Source organism: Cherax quadricarinatus, chromosome 16, assembly GCF_038502225.1.
Source record: "Cherax quadricarinatus isolate ZL_2023a chromosome 16, ASM3850222v1, whole genome shotgun sequence".
NCBI classification, from domain to species: Eukaryota; Metazoa; Arthropoda; class Malacostraca; order Decapoda; family Parastacidae; genus Cherax; species Cherax quadricarinatus.
In genome coordinates, this window is record NC_091307.1 from 8,843,195 (window position 1) to 8,856,288 (window position 13,094).

The 13,094-nt window shown below is 39.9% G+C and overlaps 1 protein-coding gene across 1 annotated transcript in view; it reads right to left on the reverse strand.

Moving 5' to 3' along the window:
• Nucleotides 1-13,094, reverse strand: part of LOC128688860 (putative leucine-rich repeat-containing protein DDB_G0290503) — a gene marked incomplete at its 3' end in the record, with an annotated part of 132,346 nt that overhangs the window by 107,678 nt on the left and 11,574 nt on the right. Inside the window, 1 exon segment of the mRNA XM_053776870.2 lies at nucleotides 9,143-9,210. Coding sequence (XP_053632845.2) covers nucleotides 9,143-9,210 — 68 coding nt within the window.

Genomic DNA, 13,094 nt, shown 5'->3' on the forward strand with positions numbered 1-13,094 from the left:
TACACTGTGTACTAGTTGTCTCTACGTTGATTTTTTTTTTTTATCACACTGGCCGATTCCCACCAAGGCAGGGTGGCCCGAAAAAGAAAAACTTTCACCATCATTCACTCCATCACTGTCTTGCCAGAAGGGTGCTTTACACTACAGTTTTTAAACTGCAACATTAACACCCCTCCTTCAGAGTGCAGGCACTGTACTTCCCATCTCCAGGACTCAAGTCCGGCCTGCCGGTTTCCCTGAATCCCTTCATAAATGTTACTTTGCTCACACTCCAACAGCACGTCAAGTATTAAAAAACATTTGTCTCCATTCACTCCTATCAAACACGCTCACGCATGCCTGCTGGAAGTCCAAGCCCCTCGCACACAAAACCTCCTTTACCCCCTCCCTCCAACCTTTCCTAGGCCGACCCCTACCCCGCCTTCCTTCCACTAGACTGATACACTCTTGAAGTCATTCTGTTTCGCTCCATTCTCTCTACATGTCCGAACCACCTCAACAACCCTTCCTCAGCCCTCTGGGCAACAGTTTTGGTAATCCCGCACCTCCTCCTAACTTCCAAACTACGAATTCTCTGCATTATATTCACACCACACATTGCCCTCAGACATGACATCTCCACTGCCTCCAGCCTTCTCCTCGCTGCAACATTCATCACCCACGCTTCACACCCATATAAGAGCGTTGGTAAAACTATACTCTCATACATTCCCCTCTTTGCCTCCAAGGACAAAGTTCTGTCTCCACAGACTCCTAAGTGCACCACTCACTCTTTTTCCCTCATCAATTCTATGATTCACCTCATCTTTCATAGACCCATCTGCTGACACGTCCACTCCCAAATATCTGAATACGTTCACCTCCTCCATACTCTCTCCCTCCAATCTGATATTCAATCTTTCATCACCTAATCTTTTTGTTATCCTCATAACCTTACTCGTTCCTGTATTCACCTTTAATTTTCTTCTTTTGCACACCCTACCAAATTCATCCACCAATCTCTGCAACTTCTCTTCAGAATCTCCCAAGAGCACAGTGTCATCAGCAAAGAGCAGCTGTGACAACTCCCACTTTGTGTGTGATTCTTTATCTTTTAACTCCACGCCTCTTGCCAAGACCCTCGCATTTACTTCTCTTACAACCCCATCTATAAATATATTAAACAACCACGGTGACATCACACATCCTTGTCTAAGGCCTACTTTTACTGGGAAAAAATTTCCCTCTTTCCTACATACTCTAACTTGAGCCTCACTATCCTCGTAAAAACTCTTCACTGCTTTCAGTAACCTACCTCCTACACCATACACTTGCAACATCTGCCACATTGCCCCCCTATCCACCCTGTCATACGCCTTTTCCAAATCCATAAATGCCACAAAGACCTCTTTAGCCTTATCTAAATACTGTTCACTTATATGTTTCACTGTAAACACCTGGTCCACACACCCCCTACCTTTCCTAAATCCTCCTTGTTCATCTGCTATCCTATTTTCCGTCTTACTCTTAATTCTTTCAATTATAACTCTACCATACACTTTACCAGGTATACTCAACAGACTTATCCCCCTATAATTTTTGCACTCTCTTTTATCCCCTTTGCCTTTATACAAAGGAACTATGCATGCTCTCTGCCAATCCCTAGGTACCTTACCCTCTTCCATACATTTATTAAATAATTGCACCAACCACTCCAAAACTATATCCCCACCTGCTTTTAACATTTCTATCTTTATCCCATCAATCCCAGCTGCCTTACCCCCTTTCATTTTACCTACTGCCTCACGAACTTCCCCCACACTCACAACTGGCTCTTCCTCACTCCTACAAGATGTTATTCCTCCTTGCCCTATACATGAAATCACAGCTTCCCTATCTTCATCAACATTTAACAATTCCTCAAAATATTCCCTCCATCTTCCCAATACCTCTAACTCTCCATTTAATAACTCTCCTCTCCTATTTTTAACTAACAAATCCATTTGTTCTCTAGGCTTTCTTAACTTGTTAATCTCACTCCAAAACTTTTTCTTATTTTCAACAAAATTTGTTGATAACATCTCACCCACTCTCTCATTTGCTCTCTTTTTACATTGCTTCACCACTCTCTTAACCTCTCTCTTTTTCTCCATATACTCTTCCCTCCTTACATCACTTCTACTTTGTAAAAACTTCTCATATGCTAACTTTTTCTCCCTTACTACTCTACGTATCTACGTTGATACGGTAGAATAAATAAAGAGGAACACTCCCATTCTCGTGTAACACCATTTTTAGAACACATATGCTGCTATGTATGATAATCTATGTAACTATATTTGTGTATACCTGAATAAACTTACTTACTTACTTACATACGAAGGGAAGAATTTTTTAGTTACCCCCAGTAACACATTTTCTCTTATGTTAGACTAGAGAAAATGTTATTCTACTGTGGGGTGTATTTCTCATCTTTATATGTTATGTATCATGTTTATTGTATAATTTTGAAGAAATATCATAGATGGATTAATGAAAATATGTACAGTGGACCCCCAGTTATTGGCCAGTTTGGTTATCGGATAACTCGGTTATTGGCCGTTTTTTCGGCGCCCGGTTATCGGCCGTTTGCTCGGTTATCGGCCATTTGGGACACGTCCATCTGCCGGCTGGGGCTGCTTGTGCATCAGTTTGGCTTTGTCTCTTGGTGGCTGAGGAAGCTTCTGCTTATACATCCAAACATTTTCCTTATTTCCCATTGTAGTTTGTGTTATTTTTGCAAAACAACTGTGAAATATGGAACCATGGCTCCAAAGAAAGTGAGAAACACCATGGAATTTAAGCGTGAAGTGATACAAAAGTTTGAAAGTGGTATGAAGGTGGTGGAACTTCCAGGATGTACAGCATGAATAAATCAACAATTACATCCATCATGGCAAAGAAAGAACAAATCAAAGATGCTAATGTTGCAAAAGGAGTAACTTGTCTAACTAAACAAAGGCTACCAATAATGGAAGAGATGGAAAAGTTATTATTATTGTGGATTAAGGAAAAAGAATTAGTGGGAGACAGTGTTAAGGAGTCTATTATTTGTGAAAAGGCAAGGCAGTTGCATGAGGATCTTGCAAAGAAAATGCCTGGAACAAGTGCTGCAGTTCGTGAATTTAGGGCCAGCAAAGGATGGTTTGATAGATTTAAGAAGCGTATTGGCATACAGTGTTGTAAGGCATGGTGAGGCTGCAAGTTCTGACAAATGTGTGGCTGAAAAGTATGTTCATGAATTCCAGGACTATGTAAAGGCTGAAGGTTTCGAAAGCCAACAAGTGTTCAATTGTGATGAAACAGGCCTGTTTTGGAAGAAAATGCCAAACAGGACCTACATTACTCAGGAGGAAAAGGCGCTGCCAGGACACAAGCCTATGAAAGACAGGCTTACTCTTTCGTTGTGTGGTAATGCTAGTGGGGATTTCAAAGTGAAGCCTTCACTCATGTATCACTCAGAAAATCCCAGTGTGTTCAAGAAAAACAATGTCATGAAGAATAGATTGTGTGTGATGTGGAAAGTTAATCATAAGGCATGGGTCACAAGGCAAATTTTCAAAGAGTGGGTTAAAGATGTGTTTGGCCCAAGTGTGAAAAAAATACCTCCTGGAAAAGAAATTGCCACTCAAGTGCCTCCTGTTACTGGACAATGCTCCTGCACATCCTCCAGACTTGCAAGACCAAGTGTTAAGGGACTTCAATTTCATCACAGTGAAGTTCTTGCCTCCTAACACCACTCCTCTCCTCCAGCCCATGGACCAGCAGGTCATTTCTAACTTCAAAAAACTCTACACAAAAGCAGTGTTTCAAAAGTGCTTTGAAGTGGCATCAGACACTCAGTTGACCCTAAGACAGTTCTGGAGGAATCACTTCACTATCCTTGACTGCATAAGCCTTATAGGTAAGGCTTGGGAGGGAGTGACTTGCAGGACTTTGAACTCTGCTTGGAGAAAACTGTGACCAGATTGTTTCCAAAAAAGGAATTTTGAAGGGTTTGAGGCTGACCCTGACACTGCCGACCCTGTGGACTCTATTGTGGCACTGGGGAAATCCCTGGGGTTGGAGGCAAGTGGCAAGGGTGTGGAAGAGTTGGTGGAGGACCACAGGGAAGAGCTAACCACTGAAGAGCTGCAAGAGCTTCATCTCAAACAGCAACAGACCGCAGCTGAGGAACTTGCTTCAGAGGGGTAAAATGAGGGAGTGAAGGAGGTGCCTTCTTCAGAGATTGAAGAGGTGTGTGCAATGTGCACTAGGGTACAAACTTTTGTAGAGAAACACCACCGTGACAAAGCTGAAACAAGCCATATCTGCAACATGTTTAGTGACAAAACCTTGTCCTACTTCAGGAAAATCTTAGAGAGTCACCAGAAACAGATTACTCTGGACAGTTATTTTGTGAGACAGGGGTCCAGTGACTCTCAAGCTGATCCTAGTGGCATTAAAAGACAGAGAAGGGAAGTAACCCCAGAGAAGGCTTTGCTACCTAAAGTCTTTATGGAGGGGGATTCCCCTTCCAAACACTAACACCTCCCTCTTTCCTCCTCCCTGTCTTCCAGAAGCCAGCATTAGCCTTCAATAAACATATGTAATACTTACATAATTGTTAAAAAAATTATTTTTTTTTTTGTGAATATTTTTCTTTGGAATGGATTAATTGTATTTCCATTAATTATTATGGGAAATATTAATTCGGTTTTCGGCCATTTCGGTTATCGGCCGACCTTCTGGAACGGATTATGGCCGATAACGGGGGGTCCACTGTACATTAACGTAATACACAACATTCAATGACTCGGTGATTATTATTATTATTATTATTATTATTATTATTATTATTATTATTATCATTACTAATATGGTGTCTCAAGACATAAGACACTCTTACTGATTTTAATGTGTACCTGCATGCCAGCACAGTGTTTAAGTTTATTTAGGTACAGGTAAACATAAGTATAATTATCAGAGTACAATATACATAAAATATGAAATAACTTAAAACACTTGAAATTTTGAAGTTTCTAGACATAATAGAGACTTAGTGCCTAAGAATCTCACGGAGAATGTAAACAAACTGGGTGGGGCATGGACGTATTAGAAAGTCAGGTGGGGGGAGCCGTATAGAGAGTTTTGGTCATAATTTGAAATGACCGTATTAGTGGAACGCCGTAAAGCGAAACGTTGTAAAGCGGGGCCTTACTGTACCTAGGTGTTAGTCAACTGGCATGGATCACATCCTGGGACAAAACTAACCTAATTTGCCCAAAATGCTCTGCATAACAAGGGACTCTCTATATGATCTTTATTTCTACATGTACAAGGTCTACAAACCTAGCTATCATTGATGTCTGCTAAGCCTGTATACTTTGTACCTGTAGAAATAAAGATTATTATTCTTTCATCGTTCAACAAACTGGCCATATCCCACCAAGATTATTATTATTATTATTACAGCCTTGCCAGAGGTGTGCCAATACTACAGTTCAAAACATCCCCGCCTTTTCTTCAGGGTGAAGACATTGTACGTACTTCCCACCTATATGACCTAGGTCCAGCTCATCAGTTTTCCTGAATCCCTTCATAAATGTTACCTTGCTCACACTCAAACAGCATATCAGGTCATTCAAACCACTTGCCTCCAATCACTTCTATTTAATATGTTTACATATACTTGCTGGATGTCTAAGCCTCTCACATATAAAATCTCCTCTCTCTCCACCCTTTCCTAAGAGAACCCCTACCCCACCTCTCCTCCACTACACATTTATGCACCCTCCAAGTCATCCTATATTGCTCCATCCTCTCCAAATGTCCAAACCACCTCAACATCCCCACATCAACCCTCTGGATAATACTTTTAGTAATCCCGCAAATCCTCCTAATCTCCAAGCAACAAATTCTCTGCATAATACAGGCACTCCTCAACTTATATTTTGACTTTACGATGATGCAAATGCAACAACTGGTATTTTGACTTTATGATGGTGCGAAAGCAACGACTTAGGTATTTTAACTTTACAATGGTACAAAAGCAATGACTGGTATTTTGACTTTATGATGGTGCAAAAGTAATGACTTTGGTATTTTAACTTTACAATGGTACAAAGCAATGACTAGTATTTTGACTTTATGATGGTGCAAAAGTAATGACTTTGGTATTTTAACTTTACAATGGTACAAAAGCAATGACTAGTATTTTGACTTTATGATGGTGCAAAAGCAATGACTTTGGTATTTTGACTATGATGGTGTCAAAGCAATGACTCTGGAGATAAAACGTAAGACCTATTATGAAGGCAGCAAGTCCATAACTTATATTCATTTATTTACTTTTCAATACTGATACGTATTTAATTAATTACAGTAATTATTTGTTTATTTACTTACTCAGTGACAGTAGATAAAAGTACCATCTAACTTACGACCTACTCGACACACGACCGCTTGTACTCACAGCCATACTGTTTACAGCATAGCTTATTTTGTACTTTTCTGCTCATGCATACGAATGTCATCGTATGTTTTCATGCATACAAATGTTTTGTATGCAAATAAATAACTGTGTTGTACACAGTGTTTCTCCTAAACCTTACAGTATAAAATACAGTACTAACAGCATAACGTTCGACTTGCGTCCATTTTGACTTACGACCAGTTGGTTGAAACCAAGTTCAGTCGTAAGTCAGATGGTACTTGTATTTATTTACTTATCTTATCATTCGCATTTGAATTACGATATTTTACTTACAATGGGTTTATCGGAATGCAACTCCATCATAAGTCAAGGAAAACCTGTATTCACATCACGCACTGCCCTCAGACACATATTCACTTATTGAAGAAACGTTCACCACACAGTGGCTTCACAACCCATGCTTCACACCCACGTAAGTGTTGGAGCCACTATACTTTCATACCTTATCCTTTTTGCCTCCATGGATAATGTTCTTGTCCCCACAGATGCCTCAAAGCACCATTCACCTTCTCCCCCTTGTCAAGTCTATTTCTTCTCATATGTACCTTTGTGTGCCATAGACCAGGGTAGTCCAACTACAGGCCTGTGAGCCACAAGTGGTCTGTGGGTAGATTTTTTGTTGCCCGCAAGCACTCATATTAATATACGAGTAGAATAATTTCTGTATAAACTCAGGTGGGAAGTACAATGACTGCACGTTCAAGAGAGGTCTGGGATACTTGCTGTTTAGAGCGACACCTAAACTGTTATATCTACACGCCTCTACAAAGTGATAGTGTACTCACCTAATTGTGGTTGCAGGGGTTGAGACTCAGCTCCTGGCCCCACCTCTTCGCTGATCGCTACTAGGTCTTCTCTCTCTCTGCTGCCTGAGCTTTGTCATATCTCATCTTAAAGCTATGTATGGTTCCTACCTCCACTATGTCACTTTCTAGGCTATTCCACTTCCTGACGACTCTATGACTGAAGAAATACTTCTTGACATCCCTGTGAATCGTCTGAGTCTTCAGCTTCCAATTGTGAGCCCTTGTTTCTGTGTCCCCTCTCTGGAACGTCCTGTCTCTGTCCGCCTTATCTATTCCCCGCAGTATCTTGTGAGTGATGGTGAAAGTGTTTCTTTTTCTGAGGATCACTGCCTCAGTGGGAGATAGGCAGCATGTTAAAAAAATATTTATTAACACGTCGGCCATTTCCCACCGAGGTAGGGTGACCCAAAAAAGCCAGAAAAAATTTTCATCATTCAACACTTTCATACATAATCATGGTCTTTGCAGAGGTGCTCAGATACAACAGTTTAGATGTCACTCCGAACAGCCAATACCCCAAACCCTTCTTTAAAGTGCAGGCATTATACTTCCCACCTCCAGGACTGAAGTCAGGCTAACTGGTTCCCCTGAATCCCTTCACAAATTATTACCCTGCTTACACTCCAACTGCTCATCAGGTCCCAAAAACTATTCATCTCCATTCACTCCTGTTTCCCAATTTGTGACCCTCCACTGAAAAGTTTAGTGCTGAAATGACCCATGGTGTCGAAGAAACTGGACAACCCTGCGTATAGACTTTCACTTCAGTTCCCCCATCAAGAATCACAATGTCTTCAACCACCCCCGACCTTGACCAGTTCAAAATGACTGTTATATCATATTATCCCTTTTTCTGTCTCTCGTGTAGATCTACATTATTCAGACCAGTGGCGCTTAGGTAGATCTATGTCTTCATCACAGCTGTGAGCTAATATTTACTGTAAGCAGTAAATACTGGCCTTGATATGAGAGAATGGGTTTGTATGTACTGTATAAAAAAAAAACCTTTCCCATGCAGTGCATAATGGGAACAGCTAACTTCTGACCTTGTGTTTGAGCTAAAATAGTGAATGAGGCATTTTCTGAAGAGGTTTTCATCATGCACTGTGTGAGGAAGGATATTTTTTATGTGCACACTCGCTGCACAATTCTTTCATGTCTAGGCCAAAATTTACTGTTCACAGCTTATCCAAGAGAGCTGAGCTCAAAACTTACATCTCCATAAGTGACCCTGGTGTCAATAATGTACACCTACATACAAGACAGCAAACAGGTTAATGAAAAGAGGAAAGGTTGCTTTAGTGGCTGGAATGCCTGTAGTGTTTATTTTGTACTTTGTTTTAAACTTGGAATTTGTTAAATTTTGCATAAAATTGGTCAAATTACCATCTCTTGCACAATTTATTGGATAGCTCTGATAGATGGTCAGATTTTTGCACTTATTCAATAAAACAGAAGACATTTTAGTGAAAGTCAGGAACTGGGATAGTTTGAGCAATGGAATTGACCTAAAATAGACCTCAAAGTGAAAGAAATGTGTAAATTGTGCCCAAACTGCAACCTTCATGCATGCCTAATTCTGTTTTCCATTAAACTTTGCCTGCTTGGTGTTATTACTCCCAGAAAAAGTTTCTCTACCATTTTTATGATAAAACTATTTTTCTTTAAATTGCAACATTGAGAGGACTTTTGTTTTCAGGGGTCGTGACAGTGAAAGGGTTAACCAGAAAACAAAAGCTATAGTTATAAATACGAACACTACATAATTTAAATGAAGATACAGTAATTCAACAATATGATGAAGTCATTAACACAACCAGTGAACAGACCATACATTGCCTACCTTTTATGATGACGTCCAACTGAGGCATTAAGACGAGCAAATCTGAGTTTCTTCTATCTTCATTCTTCCTGCAACATAAAAGTATTTTTCGATTAACTTTGCAAGACAATAAGATAATCCAATAATATTATAAAGATAAGACTCACAAAATAAAATTATTATAATCAAAAAGAAGTGCTAAGTCACAAGGGCTATACAGCACAAAATAATAAAAACACCATTGCATTCGCACTATTACAATTTTGAGAGTTACGATCAAAGGCTTGAGGCAACTCAGGCTAGAGCACGCCACAGCCATGCTGGTGTTAAGAGTTATCTGTAAAAACTGCATTTGCAGCCAGTGGGGCCCATGCTAACCTCCTTATGGTGTATAGAAATAAGCCTAGTTGAACAAATCTTACTAAGACAGGCAGGACCAATGGATAGCACATTGGCCCGTAAGTTTTAGGACTCGTTTGCCTTGGGTTTGAGCCTCACCTATTCTGTCATTATTACAATATTGTACAATGTCAAGACAACTAAATCTTGGTCTCTATGCAAAACATTTCCTCCATAGAGGATTCCATTCCATAAGAGTGTCTTTGTATCAATATATGACTGGCATAAGAAATTTCAATTATGAATACTGTACACAAATTAACAAAAGGTCTCTATATTTTATACATACAATGTATATATATGTATGCATATAAATAGGTAGTAGGTTGGCAGACAGCAACCACCCAGGGAGGTACTACCGTCCTGCCAAGCGAGTGTAAAACGAAAGCCTGTAATTGTTTTACATGATGGTAGGATTGCGGGTGTCTTTTTTCTGTCTCATACACATGCAAGATTTCAGATACATCTTGTTACTTCTACTTGCACTTAGGTCACACTGCACATACATGTACACATTTATGTATACACACTCATTTGAGTTTTCTTTGATATTCTCTTAATAGTTCTTGTTCTTATTGCATTTCCTTTTAAATCACTGGGGAAGTGGAATAAGAATCTTTCCTCAGTAAGCCATGCATTTTGTGAAAGTCAACTAAAATGCCAGGAACGATGGGCTAGTAACCCCTTTTCCTGTATAGTCTACTAAAAAGAAAAAGAAGAAAACCATCAAAGTGGGATGTTTGAATGTGCATGTATGTTGTGCGAATGATATGAGATGATTGTGGGTGTTATGAATGGGAAGAAGCTGGATGTCCTGGCTTCAAATGAAACAAAGCTGAAGAGTGGGGGAGATTCAGTGGGGAGAAATAAATGGGATTAGGTCAGGGGTTTCCAACAGAGTTAGAGCTAAAGAAGGAGTAGCAATACTATTGAAGGATAAGTTATGGCAGGAATATAAATGTATTAATTCAAGGATTATGTGGAGTAAAACAAGGGCTGCATGTGAAAAGTGGGTTATATTAACCATTTATGCACCTGGAGAAGAGAGAAGTATAGAGGAGAGAGAGAGATTTTGGGAAAAGTAGAGTGCATGGGGAGTTTTGAACCAAGTGTGAGGGTACTTGTGGTTGGGAATTTCAATACTAAAGTGGGTAAAAATGTTGTGGAGGGAGAAGTAGGTAAATTCAGGGTGCCAGGGGTAAATGAAAATGGGGAGCCTTTAACTGAGCTATGTGTAGAAAGAGGTTTGGTAATAAGTAATACATATTTTATGAAAAGGACGATAAATAAGTATACAAGGTATGATATAGCACGTAATGAAAGTGGTTTGTTAGATTATGCATTGGTGGATAAAAGGTTGATGGGAAGGCTTCAGGATGTACATGTTTATAAACGGGCAATTGATATATCGGATCATTTAGTAAGAGGTAGATGGGACGAAAGGAAAATGGAAACAACAAATAAGAGAGAGGTGAAAGTGTTTAAACTAGGGAGGAGGAAGTTAGGGTGAGATGTAAGCAACTACTGGCAGAAAGGTGGGCTAATGCAAGTATGAGTAGTGGAGGAGTTGAAGAGGGTTGGAATAGTTTTAAAAATGCAGTATAAGAATGTGGGGCAGAAGTTTGTGGCTATAGGAGGGTAGGTGCTTGAGGAAATAGGAGTGATTCGTGGAATAATGAAGTAAAGTGTGTGATAAAAGAGAAAAAGGTAGCTTATGAGAGATTTTTACAAAACAGAAGTATTATAAGAAGAGCAGAGTATATGGAGAGTAAGAGAAAGGTGAAGTGTGTGGTGAGAGAGTGCAAAAGGAGAGCAGATAATAGAGTGGGAGAGGCACTGTTGATGAAAACAAGAAAAATTTTGTAGATAAACAAGTTATGAAAGCCTAGGGAACAAATGGATTTGTCAGTTAAAAACAGAGTAGGGGAGTTAGTAGATGGGGAGATGGAGGTATTGGGTAGATGGCAGAAATATTTTGAGGAACTTTTAAATGTTGATGAAGAAAGGGAGGTGGTAATTTCATGTACTGGCCAGGGAGGTATAACATCTTTTAGGAGTAAAGAAGAGCAGGATGTGAGTGTGGGGAGGTGCATGAGGCATTATGTAGAATGGAAGGGGGTAAAGCAGCTGGAACTGACGGGATCATGACAGAAATGTTAAAAGCAGGGGGGGGGGGGACATAGTGTTGGAGTGGTTGGTATTTTTGTTTAATAAATGTATGGAAGAGGGGAAGGTACCTAGGGATTGGCAGAGAGCATGTATAGTTCCTTTACATAAAGGGAAGGGGGACAAAAGAGATTGTAAAAATTATAGGGGAATAACTTTACTGAGTATACCAGGAAAAGTGTACGGTAAGGTTATTGAAAGAATTAGAGGTAAGACAGAGTAGGATTGTAGATGAGCAAGGAGGCTTTAGAGTAGGGGATGTGTAGATCAAGAGTTTACATTGAAGCATATATGTGAACAGTATTTAGATAAAGGTAGGGAAGTTTTCATTGCATTTATGGATTTAGAAAAGGCATATGATAGAGTGGATAGGGGAGCAATGTGGCAGATGTTGTAAGTATATAGAATACATAGTAAGTAACTAAGTGCTGTAACCAGTTTTTATGAGGAGAGTGAGGCTCAGGTTAGGGTGTGTAGAAGAGAAGGAGATTACTTCACAGTAAAAGTAGGTCTTAGACAGGGATGCGTAATGTCACCATGGTTTAATATATTTATAGATGAAGTTGTAAAACAAGTAAATGCTAGGGTGTTGGGGAGAGGGGTGGGATTAAATTATGAGGAATCACATACAAAAGGGAGTTGACACAGTTACTTTTTGCTGATGATACTGTGCTTATGGATGATTCTAAACAAAAGTTGCAAAGGTTAGTAGATGAGTTTGGGCAGGTGTGTAAAGGTAGAAAGTTGAAAGTGACCATAGATAAGAGTAATGTGATGAGCATATCAAATGATTTAAAGAAAAATTGGATATTACATTGGAGAGGAGTATGGAAGAAGTGAATGTTTTCAGATATTTGGGAGATGATGTGTTAGCGGATGGGTTTATGAAGGATGAGATTAACCACAGAATTGATGAGGGAAAAAAGGTGAGTGGCGCGTTGAGGTATATGTGGAGGCAAAAAGACGTTATCAAAGGAGGCAAAGAAGGGAAGGTATGAAAGTACTGTATAGTGGGCATGAAGCTTGGGTTGTAAATGCTGCAGCGAGGAGGCGGTTGGAGGAAGTGGAGATATCCTGTCTAAGGGCAATGTGTGGTGTAAATATTATGCAGAGAATTTGAAGTGTGGAAATTACGAGGTGTGGAATTAATAAAAGTATTAGTCAGAGAACTGAAGAGGGGTTGTTGAGGTGGTTTGGTCATTTAGAGAGAATGGATCAAAGTATAATGACATGGAGAGCGTATAAATCTGCAGGGGAAGGAAGGCAGGGCAGGGGTCATCCTCAGAAAGGTTGGAAGGAGGGGGTAAAGGAGGTTTTGTGGGCAAGGGGCGTGGACTTCCAGCAAGCGTGCATGAGTGTGTTAGATAGAAGTGAATGGAGACGAATGATTTTTGGAACCTGACGAGCT